The sequence below is a fragment of the Typopeltis vanoorti genome, chromosome 19 (assembly GCF_054136105.1).
Source record: "Typopeltis vanoorti isolate ZY-2024b chromosome 19, IOZ_Tvanoo_1.0, whole genome shotgun sequence".
In the NCBI taxonomy this organism is placed as follows: domain Eukaryota; kingdom Metazoa; phylum Arthropoda; class Arachnida; order Uropygi; family Thelyphonidae; genus Typopeltis; species Typopeltis vanoorti.
In genome coordinates this window covers 8,803,047-8,829,424 of record NC_143567.1, presented here as the reverse complement: position 1 = coordinate 8,829,424, position 26,378 = coordinate 8,803,047, and the positions used below count along the sequence as shown (strand labels likewise).

General features: G+C 34.9%; 1 protein-coding gene across 1 annotated transcript in view; it reads left to right on the top strand.

The window, feature by feature from the left end:
* LOC150095842 (protein strawberry notch homolog 1-like) overlaps positions 1–22,060 on the top strand; it is a 447,536-nt gene extending 425,476 nt beyond the window's left edge. The window contains exon 29 of the mRNA XM_090408811.1: positions 21,436–22,060. Coding sequence (XP_090264937.1) covers positions 21,436–21,521 — 86 coding nt within the window. The 3' untranslated portion in view covers positions 21,522–22,060. The remainder of the gene's footprint in view (positions 1–21,435) is intronic.
* The last annotated feature ends 4,318 nt before the right edge of the window (positions 22,061–26,378 follow it).

The following is a 26,378-nucleotide window of genomic DNA, read 5'->3' as shown; positions in this document are numbered from 1 at the left end:
CTTGCACACAAACTCACCACATGCCTCTCTGGCAGAATCAATCAATGTTTTCTTCAGAGTTTGCCACCGAATCTCCAAGGTTTGATTCCTGTTCTCAAACTCTTTCATTTTCTTTTCAATAATATTTCTGTATTTTAGTCTACAGCTCACATCTGAGAGCTGCTCAACTTTTATTCGCTTTAAAACTTTCTTACACGTTATTCTTTTCAACATGAAATTCAATTTTATCCTGCTCAAGACTAAATAGTGATCACTTCCAATTTCAAATCCTCTGTACACTCTGGTGTCCTGCACCAGGGAGAAAACATCACTATCAACAATAACATAGTCGATGAGACTTTTCTTATTCCTAGCCTCTTCTCTCCATGTGAATTTGTGGACATTTTTATGTTGGAACATGGTGTTAGTAATAACCAGTCCATGTCCTGAGCAGAAATCCAACAGATATTTGCCATTATTATTAGCTTTGCTCTTTTCTCCAAATTTTCCCAAAATATTTTTGTATGTCTCACAATCATTTCCTACTCTACTATTTAGATCCCCAACAAGGACCAACTTTTCCTTTTTCATTGTGTCAGTTGCTTTTTCTAAAGCCTCAAAAAATTCCTCCACTTCTACCTTAGTAGAACCTTCTGTGGGACCATAGGCACAAATAAGTCTCATTGTCCAGTTCCCCATTCTCATATTTGCCCACATTACTCTACTTGAGACTGACTGCCATTCAAGAAGATTAGCCTTGTATTTTGTGTTGAATACTATGGCTACTCCTTCTTTTCCTTGATTGTCATTGCCTGAATATAACATTTTGTATTTATTGCTCAGAAAGATCTCACCGGTTTTGGTCTTTTTTGTTTCAGTCACCCCTATGTCGATCTGGTACTTATCTAATCCTCAGCTAGCTCCATTTCTTTGCCATTCAGGCTTCTTACGTTGATAGTACCGATCTTTAACTCTGGTGATGTTGAGTTGGGGTTTGTTTTCAGATTTGTTCCAGTAGCTGACTTTTCGCTGTTCGCCCTGGTTCCCTGGCGAAAACAACGGGGGCCTTGTTTAATCGGGCGACGCCCCAGCCGGCATGAAATTTTGTCATGTTGTACCATCATTTTTTATTTTGGTTTAACCAATAAGAATACAATTTGGTCGGCTAAATCCCAAATTGCCAGCCCATCCTCGTTCGTTCAGTATCAAAGTAGATACCCAACAGGGTGCACCACGAGAAGGTGAGGATTGGACATTAGGTCAGAAGCCCTGGTCAGTTCTCCGCATTCCTTTAAAGGCTATGTGGAGGTCTCCTCTCAGTTATACAGCTTTGACCCTTAAGCACCCCAATTTTACTTACCATAATTTTCTGGTTTTCATTATTCAGATTTTGAAAAACTGATGTAAAGCTTTTAAATACATTGCAGAATACCTTATTTCTTTCATCATCATCATCGAATTCCTGACCTATTCACTCAGCAGTGGGGGATGCTAGATATTATGATAATATTATGTGAAAAAGTTACACTCCAGTATTACCAGATCTTATATTCCTGTCTTCTAATGTACTTTTTATTGTATCAATCATCAAATCTTGGTCATCCTGTGGACGTTATTTCTGTCATCCTGGCAAAGAACACTTGTTTTGCTAACTTTTCTCCTATTTTGTTTAAGTGGTTTAACCTTGCTCCAACTAGAAGGAGAGGGGGGTCAATTCTCCAGGCCCACAATTTATAATGACCTGGGCATTTTTCTTTTTTCTTTGTAAATGAAAATAACAAATTAAAGTATTCTGCTTTTGTACCATTTCAGAAGACCCAGTAAGTTATTTTCCCCCATGGCCAGTGTTAGATCTTGAATGATGGTTCTATCAAGAATAGAACTGCTCCATTCAAGATTTAACAAGAACAACTATATCAAGCAAAAGCACACTTGTATTTTTGGCAAAACAGACACAATATGTAAAAATGCAGATATTAACTTTGCTTAAGAAGGGAATTAAAATATAAAGGAAGAAATTGAATCCTAAATTAAAGTGAAATTGAAGAAGGAAATAAGTATTAGATTGTACTATGTTTAAAGTATTGTCTAAAATAGATGGAAATCTTAAACTTTCAAAAGCACCAATACTAAACTATGCCATGTATAAAATCGCGTATTGTCATGTGAACGAAAGTACAAAGGTTGCTATGTGACCACCAAAGATGATGTAACGAATGATGAGTAGGCATTCGTGGAAGGCGCTCGAATTTTGCATTCCCCGAAGAGAGCAATCCTCGTTCAGTGAGGAGGTGACAGCCAATTGGAAAGCATCATAGACAAGCTTGGAGTACGGAAGAGGGTGCTATAGAAGAGTTGAAAAACGAACTCACGGGGCTGGAGGCTCTCTCTTAGTTCCCTCTACATTTTGGTTTTGGTTCCCGTGGTGTTCCCCAGTTGCATGTGTCCCCCCCCCCCCCCACGTGGGTTACTGGCTCGTAGTTCCGAAGCAGGTCAGCACGGCTGATATCTGATAAGACGGCATGGCATCAGCGAGTTTATTGCTCGTAGTTCCGAGGCAGGTCAGCATGGCTGATATCCGATAAGATGGCACGGCGGCAACATGTTTCTAGTTGCTGAGTGGTGCGAACCGAAGAAGTTGAGCATGAGATGACGACATTGTTTCGAGTTTCGGCCATCGGTCTGGTTCTAACCGATGAGAAGGCAGCAAAGGATTCCCTTTGAAGATAATTTGTGTTAAAAGCAGCGTTGCGAAAAGTTCATAAGGCCAGAGGAAACAAAGAAAAAAAATCGGGACGAGCATGTGACTCCACGTGGCAGCAGATCACCGTAAAAGGGGACAATCCATAACAAAGAACAGACGGAAGGATCGAGAAATCGTCTAACAAGGTAGTAACATACAAAATCTTCATTTTTGTATTATCTATTAGTGATGAGTGTAAAAAAAATGGACAGAGATTAGAAAAGATAATAGTGAGAATTTAGAGACAGTTTCATATGTTAAGTTGATTGAATTGGATTGGTAGTCTACGTTCTTAGATTGTCTAAACCCTAGTTAATGTGTATGGGTCATTAGTAGCACTAATTTAATTTGATATCAGGAACCAAGTTTGTGACTTAGATGAATCATGAGAGTGTATAAATAACTTGCCTGTTTGATTACCACTGGCTTGCTTTACCTGTTTTTTAGTATTGATCTTGATTAGCTTTGAATATACGTGTTAGTCATATTGATCTAGTAGTCTGAAAGCATGAGAGCATGCAACACTTAGTTGAATATGAATTGATCTTTGTTAGCAAGTTTTATTTAGAATTTGAACTAGTGTTTTATGGTGAATGTGTACTTATTTAACCTAGAGATGTAAGATTAGAGTATCTAGATAATTAGAATGTTCCGTATTGTTTAGCTAGTAAATTAGAATTTTCATATGACATATCTTTGATGTGTGGAAGCTTAATGTATGTAATCTTGATAATCAATAAATATGTTTTTCCTATGTAAGTCTGAGTGTGTCTGAGCATGAGATTGAAATTACCACTCGCTAAAGTTCGAACCGGTGAATAAGGGGAAATTAAAGAAAGTTTAGGCCATGACTGCAATGTTGAAGTTTCTATAGGCACTTAATACTTTAATAAGATTAGGTAATACTTAAACTCTGGGAAGGTTTCTTTGTATAAGAACTCTTCTGTACTAGGACTCTGGCTCATGCAGCTAAAATAAATAAATTTTGTCAGAGTTCCAAATAGAGAAGCAGCCCCAGAGAGAGATAGGTTAGAGATTTCAGGCTTAGTTGGTATGACAATAATTTAAGATAGAAAATTAACAAGAAAGTGGTGACATGCAAAAAGAAAGAAAGAAGGAGATATAACAATGGCGCAGCAGATATAACACCAGCTTTAGCTGTTGATGCCACTGGCATACCACCTGAGATTATTGTTGAAGGTTTTTCCACTTGGTTATACTATAAATTATACTATACTATATTACTTCACATCACTTGCCTTACTTTGCATTATGGGATATTAAGGCAAGAGTGATGTGAAGTCATTAGCCTCTATATACAAGTTGCCTAGTCGTGAAGTTACTTCATGCGCAAACTTTGTTTGCTTACGCTTTAATGAAGGATGAAACCAAGAATATAATTTCTTGGCATCTTTAATTTACACCTGAGATTAGCTCTGCTAACAATATCAAGTTCTTTTCTAATATCCTCATTTTTAATCAATGAGTATCAATGGCATTTGATGCCATTGATACTATCTGTTCACTCACCAAATCTTTCTCAGAACTCCCATATCAGTAGGTGTCTACTCTTTGATCAAGTACTTTATTTCTAACCTTCTCAGATCCATACATTAAAATTGGTTTTGAGACTATTTTGTGTTTGACTAATTTCTCTTATATCCATCATCATCAAATTCCTTATTGGTATCCTCACAGGGTATGCAAATTATGATAATATTACATGAAAAAGTTACACCATTGCTAACTTCTGGTCACAATTTGCCTCCAAATTAATCTTTGTCAAGATTCCATTATTATCAGACCTTATACTTCTATTTATATTAAGAAGCTTTTTATTGTATCAATCCATCTATTGATATCCTGTCTCTCCCAGGCAGGTTCGAACTCTTGTCTTCACATTTCTGTACATCTCCTGCACCAACCTGACATGTTTCTCCGGTACTTTCTTCTCCCTCAGACACCACCAGACTTCTTGCCTTGGCACTCTATCATATGCTTTCTCCAGATCAATAAATACCAGATGTAGCTCCCGTTGCTTCTCTCGAAACTTTTCCATCTGTCGTAACCCAAAGATAGCATGTGTCATCGATCGACCAGGCATGAAGCCAAATTGCTCCTTTGCAATCTCCATCTCCTTCCTCAGTCTTCCATCAAGAAAGAACCCTCTCTAGGATTTTCATTGTGTGGGACATCAACTTTATTCCTCTGTAATTCTTACAGTCTTGGGCATCCCCTTTACTCTTGTATATGGGGGACAAGAGTACTTTCTAAATAGCTGAAATGTTTTACTTGTTCTCTATTCAGCACCCTGTTGATGTTTTCAATGTTTTTGCCAATTTTCACTGTCTTTATCTTTTTAATGCTGATTTCATACCAAATTTATTACAGCTGGTATTCAATTTACTCAGGGAATCCTGTATGTTGTACTCAGTTTATTTAGACATATAACATCATCTGCATAAAGGAAAGAGCTGAGATTAATCTCCAATTTTGATGTCAGGATTTTTCACATTTCCTTTATAATGTGATTCATATACATGATGAATAACAGTGGAGATAATGTCCTTATCTCACACCTCATCTAACATCTTCCTGTGACTTCTTCAGTTCTAATTGCTGATTTACAACTTAAATATAGACTATGTATTACTTCATATAATGTCCCATTTACAGCATATCACTGAAGCATTCTGAACATCTTTCCTCTTGGCACCTTGTCATATGCTTTTTGAAATCTACAAAACTTAAATTCAAATCCTTGTTTTATTCCTATGATTTCTCAACATTTTGTCTTAAAGTGAAAATTTGATCCTGACAAATCTTTATTTGACCTGAACCAGCTTGTTCTTTTCCAAGCTTTCCTTTCCCAATTTTTCTTAGCGGTTTCTCAGCTATACTTCCATAAATCTCACCTCTTGCATAAATTCCTCTTTAATTTTCCTTGTTGTAGATAGGTACTATGAGAGCTCTACTTCAGTCATCTGGAATTTGAACCTCTGATCAGGCCTTCTGAAACATGCAGTGTAGCCACTTGCAAAAGAATTGATCTTGCCTCTGAAGTTGTTCAATCTAAGTTTCAGCTCTAGCAGGGTTCCAGGGGAGTGTATATAATGTCCCATTTACAGCATATAACTGAATCATTCTGAACAGCTTTCCTCTTGGCACCTTATCATATACCTTTTCAAATCTACAAAATTTAAATTCAAATTCTTGTTTTATTCCTATGATTTCTCAACATTTTGTCTTAAGGAGGATAAGATAGTTCCATTGCATAAAGGTGGCTCCCAGGCAGAGCTTGCAAGCTACAGACCAATTAATGTATCAGGAGTTTTTGTCGAAGTATTGGAAAACTTAGTTAAAGGTAAAATCCAATAGTGGGCAGATTGGGATTCAGTGTTCTATAGTGTTTTATGTGGGTGGCTAGTGGAGTACTTGAAGTACAAATACAAATTAATATATACAGGGTGTTCGGGATAAATTTGACATATTTATAATTAATTATATTTTTCCGTAAGTTACATGTATTAACACACACTTCTCTTCATTTAAAAGTTTGGACCCTTCTTCATTCATATACAAGATGTCAGAAAGGATGGATAGCTGGAACCCACCTGAATCATGGAAGAGAATAACTTGTATCATGATGATTCGTGCCCGCCATCAAAATAAGGATATTACGACTGCTGCCCAATGCTCCCTGAATACAGTAAAAACAATCAGGCATGAACTAGAGACTTGCAATGGTGACTACGAGGATGTAGCAAGAAGAAAGATCCCTAGCAGACGATCTGATTGCGTTCGTACAGCAGAATTCCTCGCAAATCTGCAGGAACAGGTGTTGAAGAACCCTGGCATTGGAATTCGGGCTATGTTCGTGGAGTTGCTAACTGTAGTCAAGCCCTGGATAACAAGGGTAGCCAATGGTAGGCCGTATGTATGGCAGCAGGATTCGGCCCCTTGCCACACCTCTGGGAAAAGTCAAAAATGGTTGTCTGAAAATTTCTACGACTTCACCAGTCCAAATGTTTGGCCTCCAAACTCCCCAGACCTTAACACCATGGATTATTTTGTATGGGGCGCAGTTGAAAAAGACACCAATCGCACTTCCAGTAATACAAAAGCCCAGTTAATGGATAAAATTAAAACAGTTTTTGCGGCCCTTCCCAGGGAGACTGTAGCATCAGCTTGTTCGAGGTTCCGAAGCAGAATTGAAGCTGTGATCGATGCTAATGGTGGTTATTTTGAGTAAATCTTGTTGATAGTATTGTAATTAACTCTGCCTGTAATGTTTTTTTGTCAATTCATTAAATTTAATAGATACAAAGAAGATTTTCTTTTTCCTTACGAAACTGTCAAATTTATCCCGAACACCCTGTATTTGTACAAATATATAAATTAAGGAGTACTTCTATAATCCTTAATTTTTATATCAGTGATATAGGGAAAGATTTAAGACAATATTGTTTGCTGATGATGATGCAAAACTGGGGAGAGCAGTAGTTGATAAAAGTGATGTAGATATTCTTCAGAATGATTTAAATAAATTGGCATTGTGAGCAAAGGTTAAAGATTATCAATTTAATGTTGCAAAATGTAAGGTTATGTATCATGTTGATGGTAATGGATTGCCAGAAATTGATGAGGTTAGAGAATTGGGGATAATTGGGGACAGATAGTTGAAGCTTAGAGGGCATATTGCAAAAGTTGGTAGAATTACTTAGGATTACTTGAATGTTGAAAAACACGCTAACAAGTAAAGATAGGGACATTATTTTCCCTCTTTATAAGGCCATGATTCAGCCACATCTTGACTATGCACAGATTTAGTCACTTGGGTTTCTTAGAACTGCCGAATAAGGATCCTTTACTTGACAATCCCCAAGAAAGTATATTTCTTGGGGATTGTCAAGATTTAACTTTCTGCTTAACTGCTGTATAGTGATTTCATGGTAAAAGAGGTTGGGATATTTTATCTATTTGCCTGGAGCTAGAGTAAGTAATTAGAATAAAATTATATGTAAAGCAAATGATAAAACTTCTGAGCTGTTTTATGTTAGTAGAGAATGAATAAAACTGGGGCTAGATTGTTTTTAATACTTGTATTAACTGCTAAGTTAAAAGTTGGTTAAAAAAAAAGTTAATTTTATTTATATAAAGCCCAGATTTCACGGTGTGTAAATGGTCAGAGTGATGGCAGCCAATTGGATTCTATGTAGATTTTTAATGCATGTGATTTTGGCTTATTAATTTATTAATAGCAGGGTACATGATAGACAAATGATAAGGAAATAGATGTAATGTTTGTAAATAGTAAGGAAAAAGACAGTTCCCAAGCTGGTTTTGAAGGAGGTCTATAAATTGAATTTGTGAAGAATCCACACCAATTGTTTGGGGGTTCCTAAGATAGAGTACTGAAATTTTTACATTTGATTATAGTCTGATAGAAGGATGATAAATATCAATCAGTTGGTTAATCAAAAATGGTTTGGCAGTAACTGGTAAATCCATCAAGCTGAGTAGGGTCTTAAAATCCATGACCTCTTACAGAAATTTAGAAATGCATAATTTTAATGGAACATCTATACTAGACATATTAAAGACATTTTCACAGCTTATACATCTTACAAAAAAATATATAATGGTTGGATTCCGTTACTATGATACGTTCACTCATCCTCACACCATCATCTGCTCTTCTAATGCCATTTTGTTAAATGAACAAAATAAAATCAAAAGCAATCTGATGTATCATGGATACAACAAAACTTTCATTCAAAAATATATTGATATTTATCATCCTTCTACCAGACTATAATCAAATGTAAAAATTTCAGTACTACCGTAGGAACCCCCAAACAATTGGTGTGGATTCTTCACAAATTCAATTTATACACCTCCTTCAAAACTAGCTCAGAAACTGTCGTTTTCCTTACTATTTACAAAAGATACATTATGATCTCTTTCCTTATCATATGTCTATCATGTACCCTGTTCATGTTATCTTTGCTATTTTGGACAAACTGCCCATTCTACTTTGATTAGAATCGATGAACATTAAGACTGTATTACATTTTTGGAATGAGAAAACTTCATTCCAGCTAGTTCAAATTTGATTGACTTTTTCTTGAAACGTCAAGTATTGCAAAATCATCTGAATGTCAAACACAATTGTCATTGCATTCCAATCGCTAAGTTTTGGGAAGTGATCACTATTAATTGTTCATAATATTTTTAATTAGTAATTATTTAAAATTATTTTTATCTACACAACTTTTACAATTGTACCGATGAACTCAGTTGCGACCAAGGCACGAGCTAGTATATGCATGCTTTATGACTCATTATTTGATTCATGTTTTGAATGTAGTTAATGTCTCCCTGATTATGTCATCAAATGGATATATATATATATATATATATATATATATTGGAGTTTTTGAATAAAATACTATATATTTTTGTTACCTGTATTAGCCATGAAAGTTTTTTTAAATAGGAGTGGTGTTTGCATTAATGATAAGGGAAAGTTGAAATTAGTGCATAGTTTGAATGATTTCATCTTATATACTATTTGTTCATGTTATTTAAACTATTAACTAGAGGAATTAAGCTACATATTTTAAGGATTTCTGCCTCTTGGTTTAATGATAAGGTTCATCATAGTCTACTTATTGAAAAGCAATAGCATGTCCCATCTCTTAGTTATCAGCCATTTGCTGCACTTGGCTGTGCCAGGCTCTACAAGAGTAGATAATAAAAAAGATGGTGAGGAAGAGAGTTAAAATAAATATTCAGTATTTTTTTTTTCTTTTATTATTAGAGTTGAAAATATATGAAATCCCCTTCAGAAACAGGTTATAGATGCAATGAATTTGTGTAACTTTAAGAAAGAATAAAATAATTATTCCCATCCCATCTTAGTTAGGCTTAGTGGCCTGTCATGACCAAGTAACTTAGCTTATTAGAAATCTAGTTACTACTGATTATAATAGGGCAGAAATTGTGTAAAATCTATTGTGGTGAAAAATATAAATATCTTCATCTATATTGATTTTACATGGGCCATAAAATACATATAATTAGAAATGCATGTAACCTGTTTAATGTATTAAATTTTGTAATATAATGTTAGACTAACTGAATGTCGAACCACAAGCAATTGTAACTAAAAAGCTCAGACAGAATTGGGCTAGTAAACTGAAGGTCAACAACAGTCAAAGGTCACCGGATTATGAATTTTGCGCCAAAACCTAACGTAAGTGTGAGTGATAAGGGCACTTCCAGTAAATCCGGGAATTTTTTTGGATATCATATAAAAGGTGGAGGCTCAAAGGCTCTCTCTCTTACTTTTTTTGTTCTTGTGGCAAGTTTTTTTCGAGGAGTCGCGAGCAGTAGTTCTGGAGATCATGGGGGAGTTCGTTGGCAGTAATACACAATATCCTTCCGTGAAATTCTTCGACAAATGTACCGATCCACGTGCGTGCTGATTTATAGCAGCCAACAACGTTCCTAACATCGACAAAAAAAATGCATTAAAGTTACAAGAAAGGAATCTACAAGACGACAACTGCCGGATAGTGCCCGATCACAGCCGTTGCACAAGAAAAAGAAAGGAGCCGGCGGAATTCACCCTTGATCCTTTTGGATTCAGGACTGTACGATGATATAGTGAGATTGTAAGTAGATTGCTTTTAGTTAATAGCCTAGATTGTGTGTACAGATGATAAATATAAATTCTATTTAACTAATGGCTTAATGTGTTGAAGAGGTCAGAAAGCTGAAAGTCGGTTTGAATGTGTAATATAGAATATTGTAATCTTGAATAGTGCTTTGCATTATATAATGCTTAGAACGTGTATAGTATAATTTTGCTTTTTATTGTTTGTAATGAGAGTAAGGTTGTGTAGGTGCAAAAATCCATCCACGGTGTTTAATAAGCTGAGTGTTGATAATCGGACACGTGATATGTCCTATTTCCCTTGTATATTTATTGTCTTAGTTTGAATAAACATGTTTGGTTTGCTAGCCAATGCACTGTCTCATAAAACAAATCGAACCTGTGTGACCTAAGTAAAGTAACAGCCACGACTGAGTAATTCGGAGTTGCTTGAGACAAAATTTATTTAAGGGTCATTATACGTGCTTAGCTAAATTATTCTTTTGTATGTAAAAGAAGGATAGAAAATTCTTTTACACGATCCTTAATGGCACAGTTGTTAACAAAAATAAATTTTTAAGGATTAATACATTTGAATTATAGCAACGTAGATTAAGGATTTGGTCCCAGCCAGAGGCTTTTCCTAGGTCTATGATACTAGCACATGTGCGACTATACTTTATGGCCTTGAAGGGGGGGGGTAAAGCTAATTGGATTATGAAAGGAATAAAGTCAATAGTATTATACGTGAGTTAGAGATTGGAGCAACCATGAAAATAACAAAGTAAGAGGGGAAACACATAGGGAAAAACAGTAACATAATAAACAATATAACAAAACTATAAATTACAAATGACTTAAATATTATAATTGCCATGTTTGTTTGGCTAGTTGGTCTGTTTTGTTTGGAGGAAAAACACTGCCATCTCTGTAATCACTAACTCACCTTTAGTTAGTTTAAACATCCTTGATTGGGAATTCATGCTCAAGTCTTTCTAACCAAAGGGCATCATCTGTACTGAGCTATGAAGGCTCTTCCTTTTTGGTACATTTTAAAAATGAGGTGTTTCCATTTTAGGAAATCAAAAGTCTTAGCTAGAGAAAGATGTAAGGATCTTTCAAAACCTCGGGTCATCTTTTCAATAGCTGTTGAAGTTGAATGCACTTGTGAACATGTTGACGTGTTTTCACAATGAATGATGCATTCTGTGAATACTTTTTTTCTGTACTAAAAGGAAGTCAGCATACACTTTCCGACAGAAGACTGAATTTGGGCTTTGAGGGCTTGTAATCATCCATTATATATGTAATAACATAAAATTACAACTTCAATGTATTTTTACCCCAATATATGCTAAACTGTACCAAAGAGAGAGTTGAAAGAACAGCTCATCTGGATAAATTTCCAGGTCACTTGTACTTCAAATGCTGTGCACATAAGGACATTACTTTGAGAGCCCCCCTCCCCATGAAAATAATATTTTATAAAAATAGATGAGAGAATGAAGAGGAAGAATATGAGTAGTGAGTGAATATACACAAAAACATTTGTGAGCAGTGAATTTTATGGTTAGTGTATTGATGTCCGTAGTGGAAATTAATTAGCATGTTCATGTGCTGTTTTTTAGAATACTCTAATTATCTCCTCACAAGCATAAAACTGACCTTGAATACAATTGTTAGTATTTGAATGTATATATAGGTACAAATATGTAATTTGTGAATTTCATGTCATTACCACTCAGTTGCTTGATGGATGTCTAGTAGTAATGATAATAAACCTGGTCATAGAAATTTTCTCATTATTACACAAAACAACATGTCTATCTCAGCCATAGAATAAGCTGTAATCATTGATTCCAAAATAACAAATGACATTACACTGGTTGAAAGCTCACAGTCCAACCAGACAACTGTGTAATGAACATTCAAAATCATATGTTCTTTTGACATTTTTATCTGACACCTTAAAGGAATAATATTATTATAACTATTTTTAACACTAAATCATAATACTTCATCCACATTATGGTTTCTGTTGCAGCATCCATTGTGAATCTTTTGATGGTGATTATGATCAATTTTATTTTAATTAAAATTTTCTTAAAAAAATTTTGAATGTCTTAATTTAGTTGGGTTCCAAAATTTCAGATGATCTGTGTTGCCTTTAGAAAATATAAGTACAGGCAACCCTCGGTTTACGCCTCACTTCCGTTCCTGAAAAAACTGGCATAAAACAAAACCCAATTTTAATGGGAGGTACAAAGTTATGTTCCGCACAGTCAAAAAATATGCATATGAAGTATGTGTAACATAATTATATTTAAAGCTTTGATAATCGAAAACAAAACAAAATTATATACAAAAAATATGAAAATTCGAAAAGATTACATATTTCTATGTTGAAGTTCCTGGTTTTGGATCACCTGCATTTTTTTTGAAAAATGTATGCAGTGTTAACTGCCTAGATTTTCTTTTTCTTTCTTTAAGGAGTTCAGTGCAAGGTCGAATAGATGCGATTACACTCCTTTTTACATTCACACTCCGTTCCCAATTGTGGTGCATTTCGCAGAGTTCATCAGTCAGTGTTTCTATGCTTGAAAGGATATGCTGTAAATCTAACGACATTTTTATATCTCTCATAGGACCTTCGTCGTTTTCTTTCTCCTCCTCTGGATGTTGACTTAATTGTTCGGCTAATTCTTTTAAGTCTTCATTGGAAAGCAGTTTATCATGGCTCTCTAAGACTTTTGTCATATCTTTAGCTGTAATATCGTCCAATCCAGTGGCAGCCCGTATATAAGCACTGCGACACTGCAGCACCCCCCAAGGAAAAAATGAAAAAATTAAATTTTGTTTGTCTTTATAAATAATAACAATGCTTACAACATTATATAAATGCAGTACAACATGTTAAAGGTTACAGCTTGTTTTGACATTGATTGAATAGTTAATAATTGGAATTGTTCGATTACGAAACAAAAGTACTGCGATCTAACGCCGATATTCGTTTGCTCTTGTCATTGCACGTTACATCATTCCCAACTGTAACTGCTCAAACGGCAGTGTATTTTTAATAAGCTTATGCGCATTATTTCTGTGAGATATGAAGCGTTTATTATTGGTGCATGTGCCTGGTGAACTATTTTTTGTAAATCTTATTTTATTTTGTTAAAATAACATATAATTATTTATTTATTATAGATACAAGGCTGAATTATGATGAGTGTCACTGTTGAAAATATGAAAAGAATAATATTTTTTCAGTTATCATTACATGAAACAAATGCACACTGCGATCTAACGCCGATATTCGTTTGCTGTCGTTGCACGTTACGCCATTAGATACACTCTCGCTTGGGCAGTGTATCTTATGCCTGCGTTCGTTATTTCTGTGAGATATATTATTATTATTATTATTATTATTATTCCTGATACCTCCAAGGAGTCCAAAGACTCATCGCGGGAGGACACCTACAACTGCCTCAACCACTACACCAAACCTCTACTACTAATCATCTCCATCAACGCCATCTACCACCCACCCCCACCACCACAACTAATATTTTTTGTCTGTAAATTGCGCGTGTTCTGAAAGGCTGATTTGTCTGTATGTGGGATGAAAAACCCGAGTTTACGGGAGTTAGATGAGATCGGCTAACTCACCTTCGATTGAAATCGTCCATATAAAGATTACTTCCATTGCGACGAGAATTGAACTTAGGCCTATTCCAATTGAAGGGCGCAATATACCATCATTCTTCCAATTGCGCTATGGAGGCGCTTAAAAATAATTGCCGAGTCTTTAACAGCATTTAGTAGTACAAGGACCAGCTGGATCCCTTTACCAGTAAACGATTATTAGCTTTCATTTCATTTCTCAAATATGAAACGTTTATTATTGACACGTATTCGTGGTGAACTATTTATTTGTAAATCTTATTTCATTTTGTTAAAACAACATATAATTATTTATAGGGTGCTTAAGGGTCAAAGCTGTATAACTGAGAGGAGACCTCCACATCCCCTTTAAAGGAATGTGGAGAACTGACCATGGCTTCTGACCTAATGTCCAATCCTCACCTTCTCGTGGTGCACCCTGTTGGGTATCTACCTGGATACTGAACGAACGAGGATGGGCTGGCAATTTGGGATTTAGCCGAACCAAATTGTAATTCTTATTGGCTTAAACCAAATTATAAAATGATGGTACAACATGACAAAATTTAATGCTGGCTGGGGCGTCACCCCAGCCAGTTGTTTTCACCAGGGAACCAGGGTGAACAGCAAAAAGTCAGCTACTGGAAGAAATCTGAAACACACCCCAACTCAACATCACCAGAGTTAAAGATCAGTGCTGTCAACATAAGAATCCTGAATGGTAAAGAAATGGAGCTAGCTGAGGAATTAGATATTACCAGATCAACATAATAGGGGTGACTGAAACAAAAAAGACAAAAACTGGTGAGATCTTTCTGAGCAATATATACAAAATGTTATATTCAGGCAATGACAATCAAGGAAAAGAAGGAGTAGCCATTGTATTCAACACTAAATATGAGGCTAATCTTCTTAAATGGCAGGCAGTCTCAAGTAGAGTGAGGTAAATAAATATTAGAAGGGGGAACTGGACAATGAGATTTATTTGTGCCTACGGTCCCACAGAAGGTTCTTCTAAGGTAGAAGTGGAGGAATTTTTTTAATGCTTTAGAGAAAGCATCTGACACAATGAAAAAGGAAAAGTTGGTCCTTGTTGGGGATCTAAATAACAGAGTAGGAAATGATTGTCACACATACAAAAATATATTGGGAACATTTGGAGTAAAGAGCAAAGCTAATAATAATGGCAAATATTTGTTGGATTTCTGCTCAGGACAGGGACTGGTTACTAACACCATGTTCCAACATAAAAATGTGCACAAATTCGCATGGAGAGAAGAGGCAAGGAATAAGAAAAGTCTCATTGACTCTTCTTATTCCTTGCCTTGACTTTTCTTATTCCTCTTGTTGATAGTGAAGTTTTCTCCCTGGTGCTGGACACCAGAGTGTACAGTGGATTTGAAATTGGAACTGATCACTATTTAGTCTTGAGCAGGATAAAATTGAATTTCATATTGAAAAGAATAACATATAAGAAAGTTTTCAAGCGAATAAAAGTTGAGCAGCTCTCAGATGTGAATGGTAGACTAAAATACACAAAGATTATTGAAGAAAAAATGAAAGCGTTTGCGAACAGGAACCAAACTTTAGAGATTCAGTGGCAAGCCTTGAAGAAAACCTTGATTGATTCAGCAAGAGAGGCATGTGGTGAGGTTGCCTGCAAGAATAGAAAAATCAGAACACCATGGTGGACACAGGAAGTTAAAGAAGCAGTGAAGGAAAAGAAGAAAGCATATCAAAAGTTCCTGGCAAATAAGTCAGCTTGTGCTCTTAGAGAATACAGAGACAAATGTAAGAATGCAAAACAGTGTGTAAAACTAGCTAAACAAAAGTCATCGGAGGACTTTGGCAAGAACATAGAAAATAAATATCAAGAAGGTGGTAAGATATTCTGGAGGTTGTTGAAGAAGCTTAGAAATGCTGTAAAAAAGCTTAAAGTGCTGTAAAAGGAGTTAGAGATGATGAATGTGATGAAAATGGGAGAAAAAGATATCCTTGAAGTATGGAGTAATTACTTCGAAAAATTGCTAAATGAAACAAGCAGTGATAGCACAGTGGTAAAAAACACTCAACAGGCATCCAGTCAGGAATACATATCCATACTTGAAGTAGAAAAAGCCATCAAAGGCCTGAAATGTGGTAAGGCAGCAGGAGTAGATATTTGACCAGAAATAGTGAAGTATGGTGGTATAAAAGTCTGACAGTGGCTGCACTGCATAGTTCAGAAGGCCTGGACAAAGGAATGAATTCCAGATGATTGGAATAGAGCTCTCATAGTACCCTTATATAAAAAGGGAAATAAAACTGAATGTGAGAATTACAGAGGTATTTCCCTACTGAGTGTTCCTGGTAAGATATATGCAAGTATACTTGAGAAACAGTTGAGAAGAATTGTAGAAGAAAAGCTTGGTGAAGAGCAAGCTGGATTCTGGCCAAATAGAGGCTGTCGGGATCGGATCTTCACTTTACTACAAATAGTGGAGAAATCATGGAAATATAACAAAGATCTCTATTTGAGTTTTGTAGATCTGGAAAAGGCATATGATAAGGTGCCAAGAGAGAAGCTATTCAATACACTACAGTTATATGGTGTCAATGGAGTATTATATCAAACAATACTTAGTCTTTATTTGGGTTGTAAGTCAGCAGTTAGAATTGAAGAAAACACAGGAAGATGGTTTAATGTTAAATCTGGTATGAGACAAGGATGTACATTATCCCCTCTGTTATTCATTATCTATATGGATCACATTATGAAGAAAAGTGGTATTAAACATGATATCAAAATTGGAGATGTTGATGATTTATGCAGGCGATGTTATACTTATCAATAAATCCACTACGAGCCTGCAAGATTCCTTGACTAAATTGAATAACTATTGTAATAGATATGGTATGAAAGGTCAGCAATAAAATGCAAAGACAATGAAAATAGGCTGAATCATTGAAATTGTCAACTGCATTGTGAACAGAGAACCTGTGGAACAAGTAAAACATTTTAACTTCTTAGGCACGATTTTTACTGAAGATGGTAAATTAAATATAGAAATAGGCAACAGAATCAATAAAGCTAGTATAGTAGGAAGTCAATTGAATAAATTCATATAGAATAAGAGAGAAATTAGTTGGAACACTAAATTAGCTGTATACAAGTCGGTGTTCAAACCAGTTTTAACTTATGGATCTGAGAGCTGGGTCAGAAGTAAAACATTTGACCAAAGACTAGAGACCGCAGATATGAGAGTCCTGAGAAAGATTAGACGTCTGAACAGATGACATCATTGGCAATATCATATTAAAAATGAGGATATTAGGAAGGAACTTGACATTGTCAGCATCCAGGAATGCGTTAGCAGAGCTAATCTCAGGTGGTATGGTCATTTAAACAGAATGGGCGAGGAAAGATTGGCAAAACAAGTGTTCTCTGCCAGGTGGGCAGGAAAACGACCCAGATGAAGACCAAGATACAGGTAGTTTCATCGGGTACAAAGTGCCTTAGACAACAGAAATATAAGATCTAATAATATTGGAGTCTTGACAAGTAACAGACTGATCTGGAGGAAAATTGTAGATAGGAAGTTAGTAATGATGTAAATTTTTCATGTAGTACTATAATATCCTGTTACCCCCCTTGAGGGTACATGTCAGGAATTTGATGATGATGATAATTATTTATTATAATTACAAGGCTGAATTATGACAAGTGTCACTGTTGAAAATATGAAAACAATATTTTTTCAATTATCATTACACGAAACAAATGCACTGTGATTTAACGCCGATATTCTTTTGCTGTTGTTTCACGTTACATCATTAGATACTAGATACACTGCCGCTTGGGCAGTGTATCTTATGTTTGCGGTCATTATTTCTGTGAAATATGAAACGTTTATTATTTGCACGTGTTCATGGTGAACTATTTTTTTTGTAAATCTTATTTTATTTTGTTAAAATTACATAATTATTTTTTTATTATAGATACAAGCTTGAATTATGATGAGTGTCACTGTTGAAAATATGAAAAGAATTATATTATTTCAATTATCACTACACGAAACAAATGCACTGCGATCTAACACCGATATTCGTTTGCACTTGTCATTGCTCTTGGTACGAAATATTTATTATTGGTGTTTGTTCGTGGTGAGGATGAAATATTTTTAATGTGTAAATTTATTAATAAATTCGTTACTGATTAGGGGATTTTTTTTTTTTTTTTTTTTTTTTTTTTTTTTTATATGCAGCACCCTCACTTAAAATTTTTACCTGCTGCCACTGGTCCAATCCCACCTCTCGCTCAAGCTTGGTAACGTCTTCAATGACATTCTCCTCTTGCTTTAATCCCTTGAAATCATGCATAAATGCTGGAAGAAGATGCTGGATAAATGCTTTTCGCCATGCTCCTTTTAAACACTTTGCTGACGCTTCGTTCCAAGCTGCCTTGATGTTGTTAATGCCATTCAAAATATCGAATGACCGCCAATAGTCTTTAATGGTTTTTCCTGAAGTGTCCAAGACTCTTACCATTTCCATAAATATTATACGGAGATAATAGACTTTGAAGATTGTTATAATCCCCTGATCCATCGGTTGCAAAAGCGGTTGTGTTTGGGGGGTATGTAAACAACCTTGACATCCAGTGGTGTTCTTACTTCAGCAAGGTTTTGAGGAAGTCCAGGGGCATTATCCAAGAGAAGCAATGCCTTGGCTAGCAAATCATTTTCTTTACAGAAGCGAAGCACAGTAGGACAAAAATAATTTGTGTACCTATAAAAACGTCTTCTGTAACCCAAGCTTTCTTGTTCCATTTCCAGTAGACTGGCAGCATGACTTTTAGACCCGTGAATGCACGTGGTGTCTGTGAATGGTACACCAACATTGGTTTAAGCTTCAAAGTTCCGGTGACATTTGCACCCAACAAAAGCATAAGTCTATCTTTTGCAGCTTTAAAACCTGGAACGGAACGTTCTTCACAGGAAATGAAGGTGCGTGATGGCAATTTTTGCCAGTAGAGCCCAGTCTCATCAGCATTAAAAATGAGATCAGGAGGATAACTTCCTTGTTCTACACAGTCTTGAAATTCTTTAGGAAAAGCAGCTGCTTCTGCAACATCTGCACTTGCTGCCTCACCACATAATTTGACACTATGGCACTTAGTTCAATACCTAAATCTCATGAATCAATCTTTGCTTCCTAAAAATGTTTCTTTGCCTCCATCTGTCTTTTTAAAATTCTCAAAAATTGTTTTTGCTTTCTCAGTTATAACAGCCTGCGTCAGAGGAATGTTTTTCTGATTCAAGTCATCCGCCCATAATAATAATTTTTTCACAAAGTTTACCCCTGCTATAACTTGCATGTTTTGCATTTAGTACTGCCGTAGATTGTTGCACAGACTGTTTTATTCTATCTGCATTTTTCATAATTGTAGTAACAGTCGATGGAGGTAGGTTCATACTTCTACGGACATTAGCACGTGTCTGCCCATCTTCTTTTCAAGTGTGATTGATTTCCGCGCCTTCTTAACACCAAGTTCTGCTAACTTTTCTGCACTTCTTTTATCAGACATGGTATGTAATTACGTACTTTATCAATTTAAATACATATATATGTAAAAAATTAAATAGAACAATTAGGTAGATTCAACAGTAAAACTAGGTTTGATATATATATATATATATATATATATATATATATATATATACGTCGTAGTAGCTCAGTAAACACTCAAAAACTAGAGTGCCTGGTAGCGTCGTTTCTCAGTCAGACCACACTACCATAAAAAAAAAAGCACGTGCAGGCATCTGGCATTATTGTGATTGAACCATCGTAAATCTAGGGCTCCCTGTATATTATTTTATCTGATAAAAATCATATATATGATTTTTATCAGAATTTAAAACCAGGCATATGATTGTACTTTCCACTTCCAAAATTCAATCTTAACTTAATTGTTTGTCTCATTATCTGAGGTTAAATGATAAATGTTTTTTTTTTCTTTATATATAAATAAATTAAAAAAAAAAAACCTAGAAATATGCTAGTTTTAATGATTTCAAGGTAAGTATCAAACCTAGGCATAATATATATATATATATATATATTTGCATGCATCCTCACATCACCTCACATCACTATCCAGCGCAAAAGTTGGGTATTGTATCAGCTCTTGCGAATCGTGCAACATCTGTACTGTCAGATGAAGAAGAACTAAAAAAAGAACTACAACATCTTAAATGGACCTTTAAAAGCAATGGCTACTCTTTAAAAAGTATCAACAAACAATTATCCCACCATCAACGTAGAGACACAGAACAACTCCAAAGGTTATATCTCCTTGCCATATATCAGCACACTATCCAAAAATAAGATCAAGTTTCAGCAACTATAAACAATCTCACAACCTTCTACAATTTCCAGGTGTATACAAAGTCACATGTGAGTGCGGAAAACCTTACTATGGCCAAACGGAGAAATCTATTCTCCTACGTCTCGAGCAGCACCAGAGAGACATTGCTTATAAGAGAACCAGAGCAACTACCCTGTCAGGCCATGTCCTGTTTTCAATAAACACGAACAACGAAAGCCGCCAACATGAAGTAAATTGGACAACAACTTCAAACCTACACATTTGCCATGATGAGGTAGAACCCGCATTGTAGAGTCAAAAGAAATCACCTTGAACCCTCTTCATGAACAATAATCTCAGATATAATTTGCCTGACTCTTTCAGCTCTACTATCAGATACTGGAGATCGGTTCCACACACGCACAAGTGTACAACAATAGAACTTTAACACTGACTATAGCACAAGTTCATAATAACTGTAATTTACAGTCGAATATCATAACTTTATAATTGTATAGCTTTAGACTGTCTCAATGTTTATTTCAGTGTCTTTTAATATCTTTCTATGTTCTTAACGCCTGATGAAGTCAATCTCGACGAAACATGTTGCGTTTTCAAATAAATCTCAATTTGTTATAATTCTCGGGTTTTTAGTCAGTTTATATTAAAAATGAATATATATATATATATATATATATATATATATATATAATTAAAAATGGTTATATATTTAAATGTTTAGTATGAAATGTATGCCATCTTGCTCAAATGCCACTCTATTATTTATATATATATATATATATATATATATGAAATGTATGCCATCTTGCTCATATGCCACTCTATTATATATATATATATATATATATATATATATATATATATATATATATATATAATTAAAAATGGTTATATATTTAAATGTTTAGTATGAAATGTATGCCATCTTGCTCAAATGCCACTCTATTATTTATATATATATATATATATATATATATATATATATATTAAGCATGTAACTGATTTTTTTTTTTTTTTTTACTTTAGGGACTCTCATTCCAACTGAACGTGTTGGTCCATTAATTAAAATTTTATCTCAAGGTGCTGCAAAAGTTTACGAAGAAACATTTTAAAATTCTGTGCCAAAGTTTTGAAATTTGACTATTTATATGAATTAAAAATTTAATGCTGTGATATATATATATACCCAATGCTGTATACTACTGTATACAGGTCAGGATTATGTCTGTGATTAACAGGATATTCATATAGTCAATGTAAACTTTCATTTATTCATAACCGGTTGCTTCCAAAGATTCTTAGTTTTGTGTACTATATAGAGGTAGGGAGGGGAATTCGTTTACATTATCAGTACATCAACAGTCACTATAATAACTTATAAGTCATTTTTTTTTTTTTTTGAGAGTGTACACTGACTTTTATGAGTCCTGTATTATAAATATAAAATATTTATTGTTTCACATGCGAATATAACGTATCGTTTTAGTAAAAATCGTTGTTTGCAGTATGGTTCATATGATTGCTTGAAATAAATAGATCTGTATAAAATGTAAAAGTCTCATTTCATAAATCCTCTTGTTATATAAGTTGTAATATCTAGTGGTATTCTGTATCATATTGTAATTCTCGCAATAAATCCTGTTAGATTTAATTTTCTTTGAGCAGATTTGTTAAGCATAAAAATAACTAATCTATGAACAAGTTTCTGATCAGTATCATTATATTCAGTAACGCTATATTTTCAGCAAAACCTTCAGTGACTTAAGTTAGTGAAGTTTTCTCTGATTTTGTGTTCCAGGGTATATTATGAGTATTAAACTCCCCTTAAGTTAAAGTTATGATTAACAACATTTAGTTATTCAATTGTGACATCATTTGATGCATATGGTCACCCAAATACCTCATTGGGTTTTGGGAGTGAAGCCTTCTGCTAGAAGAAGTGGTAGGGTCACAGATGCCCTTTCCACAAAGAGTTAGTAGGACAATCACAAACATCGATGCACTTGGTTGGCAAGTGGGTGTGCTAGCTACTTGGACAACCAAGTCAGCATTAACAATACTAGCCTGAAATTAAAAAAAAAATAAATAAAATACATATATCCATTATTGAGATATGGTAAAAGCTGTTGAAAATATTTCTGCTGAGTTACAAAGTATATTATACTTGACAAGAAATTATATTCAGATTGCATTTCATATCTTTTTCCTGGAGGAAAAAGATACAGAAGAATCCCAAGATCTAGGTGGAGTGATGCAGTCAGAAGACAGATATTTAAGATATGACAATATTGAAGTTCTCACAAGTGAGACTAATTTGGCAGAAATTTTTTCATATGAGATTAGTAATAATGTAAACTTAATCATGTACTATCATGTTACATTCCTTGAAGGTTCATATCAGGAAATTGATAATGGTGATAAATTATATTCATATTTTAATCCTTTACCCAAGCATAAGCAAACTTTTTTTTTCCCTGAAGTATTTTCACCACTAGTCTGCTTGTGCATAGAGGCTGTTGACTTCACATCATTTGCTTCATCATCCCATAATGTAAATGTTATGGGAAGGGTTACCAGTTTTGACCTTTATTTGAAGTCTTGTCAGGCCCAAAATGGATTTTAGGGTCTTGGATTTGATTCTTTCCTCAGAAGATATTGTAAATGAAGTGTCACTTCCTCCAATTGGTGAAAGAGACCATGAAGTGATCACTTGGGTGGTGGCCAGCCATATTGGGACTTTTGTGAGAAAGGATTATATATGGAATTGTACAGTGGATGATTAACAAACTCAGGAGGTGGCTTACAGTGACATTCTGGAATGAGGAATTGGATGAGAAGGAAATCAATGCTGCTCGGTCTCTGCTCAGAAAGTATCAGAGACAATGATTGAGTGTATTCCCAAGGGCAGCAGATTAAATAAGGTATATGTAAAATGGATGACTCAAGAGGTAAAGCATGCAATCTGGAAGAATAAGGCATTGTGGAGGAGGCAAAAATATCAGGAATACAAAGAACAAGCAAGGAAGGTGACACACTTTGTAAGGGTAGCAAAAGTGTATTATGAGCAGCAGTTAGCAAATGAGACTAAAAGAAATCCTAGGAAGTTTTTTTCGATATGTAGCCATTGCAAGGAAGAATGGTTATGAATGGATGATCTTGGTCAGCGATAACAGGAGCGTGATTAACACTGAGGAGGATATAATAGAGGTGTTGAATGAGGAAGTCAGTAAAGTAGTCCATCTTTGTGATTCCAACATAATACAGAACTTCTGATCAGTGGGAGTGAGTGAAGAACCAATTATGGTGACTGACCAGGAGATATATGAGGAATTGACTGAACTTCATGTCAACAGAGCCAACAGTTTAACAACAGCTTTAACTTATATTTTTAACATGAGTCTTAGATTAGCCCACTGATTGAAAGGAGTGGAAAGATGGCAAAACTGTTTTGCTTAAAAAAGGGATAATAAGACTTAGTCTTAAAATTATATTGAAAACAATCAGTTTCAAGCCACTGATTGGAGTTCATAGCAATGGTAAACATTTGATATTTGTGAAATACACAAAAAAAAGTAAAGATTTTTTTCCATCACAAAATGTTCCGTATTTACTCATTTTGTCACTCAAAACCGAAGTTCTTTGAGATTCAGTGGATACAATCATTCTTAAAGAGATCAAGTTCTTAATTTTCTGCATCTGCAGAAATACGGTCTGATTGAAATCCCAAAGAATACTACGTAGGATAGCATCTAATTATTATCTCTTAATTAAATGATTGATCTGATAAATCCAGTGTCCAAAGCACTTCAAACTTCTGCAGTTTAAAGTGTTTTGGACACTGCAGAAATTGATGCTGGTTCACAACTAATGTAGCCTCTTTTTAACCACCAAACACTTGTTAAATCTCTGCCATTTTTATCCTCTTTTAGTGACCAAGTTCAAATGATTATTTAAAAAAAAAAAAAAAAAAAAAACATGCCGTTCTCCAGCATAGGCTACAAGTTAGAATACCGCAGTGTGAGCATAGATGTTCATGGTTATTTTTGGCGGAAATGAATATCATTGCCCAGCATGTGAAAAAGTTATGTTTTATCTATAGAGCAGGAATCCAGAAATATGTGAAAAAAGTAAATAAAAACACAAACAAAATATAAAACTGACTTTTGATCAACTGTTTTCTCAACTTTCAAATTACATAATACAAAAAATCAAAGACCAAAATTGGGGCACTGCACTATGTGCAGCACACCAAAACTGGTACACTGCACACCATGCACAGTAGACCAGAAAAAAATGACAGAATTATAAAACAGTGACATCCTATGTATAACAAAAGAGCATAAGCTCATCGAGGATACAAGTGTAACAATTACACACAGCATAATAGTACACAAAAATATTGATAATATACACAGAGAATAATATACAGTATGTGTGTATATATATGTAATAAATTTTTTAACTTGGGGATATTGTATATTAGGATCTTATTGTGCTATCTTCTATCGAAGGTCAGCGACCATCTTGGCGAACAAACTGCGCTCTTGTGCTAATCTGAGCAGTTGTGCACTGCTCTTTCCTGTCCACGTCTTGATGTTGTCAAACCATGATATTCTTTTTCTTCCTCTAGTTCCTTTGCCATCAATTCTTCCTACCAAAATAGTTTGTAGAAGTTGGTATTTGCTGTTTCTCATGATGTGTCCAAGATATGTTTTTCGTTTCTTGATTATTTGTACAAGATGTTTAGCTTTGCCAATGGATTTTAAGACATCTTCATTGGTAATTTTTTCTGTCCATGATATCTTTAGCATTCTTCTGTATAGCCACATCTCAAAGGCTTCGATTTTCTTGATGGTTGTCGCCTTCAATGTCCATGTTTCAACTCCATAGAGCAGAATAGACCACACGTAAAATTTCAGCATTCGGCATCTGACTTCCATGTTTAGGTCTTTATTGCAGAATAGTGTTCTCATTTTCATGAAGGACTGCCGTGCAACTTCAATCCTTGTCTTTATATCTATTTCTGGATCCCACCGTTCATTAAGCCAGCAACCAAGATATTTATATCTTGACACTTGATCAATATTTTTCCCATTGAGTGTCAGTTTCATTGATGAGGCTGGATGTTTGCTGATGATCATGTATTTTGTCTTGTTGATGTTTATATTTATTCCCATTCTTTGGCTTTCTATGTATACTCTGTCAACGAGTTTTTGGAGATCCATAATGTTATCTGCAATTAGCACGGTGTCATCTGCATATCGTAGGTTGTTAACAATCTTTCCATTTATTGTGATTCCCTCTGGACATTCTTCCAATGCTTTTCTAAAGATTACCTCTGCATATATGTTGAACAGGAGTGGTGAGAGCACACATCCTTGTCTCACTCCTCTTTTGATGTTAATATCACTGGTGGTAATGTTGTCTAATTGAACGGTAGCTGACTGATTCCAATACAGATTTGTTATTAGTCTTATGTCTTGTTCGTCTAGCCTTATTTGTTGAAGGATTTCTATTAAGTTGGTGTGTCTGACTTTGTCGAATGCTTTTTCAAAATCTATGAAACACATAAAGACAGATTTCTGTTTTTCTATGCATTTTTGTATCAATATTTGGGTACAGAAAAGGGCCTCTCTAGTACCAAAACCAGTCCGAAAGCCGAATTGTGTTTCACTTAGAGTTTCTTCACTTTTTCTATAAATGCGATTCTGAATTAATGTCGTTAGAACGCGCTGTTATCGAACTAATGTTGAATTTTTTAAAAATTTGCATATCACACGATTAAGTTCTTATTAGCGCAGTTTGATAGATAACACTGCCTATATAAAAAGTTTCATATCGCTGGAAGCATTTTCAACCGAGTATCAGCGTATTCGTATTGTAAGAGTGAAAAAAAGCAGATTTTGACCAAAAAACACGAAAAAATTCACTTTTTGCAAAATTTCACGGAAACGTTATTTTCGTGTTTT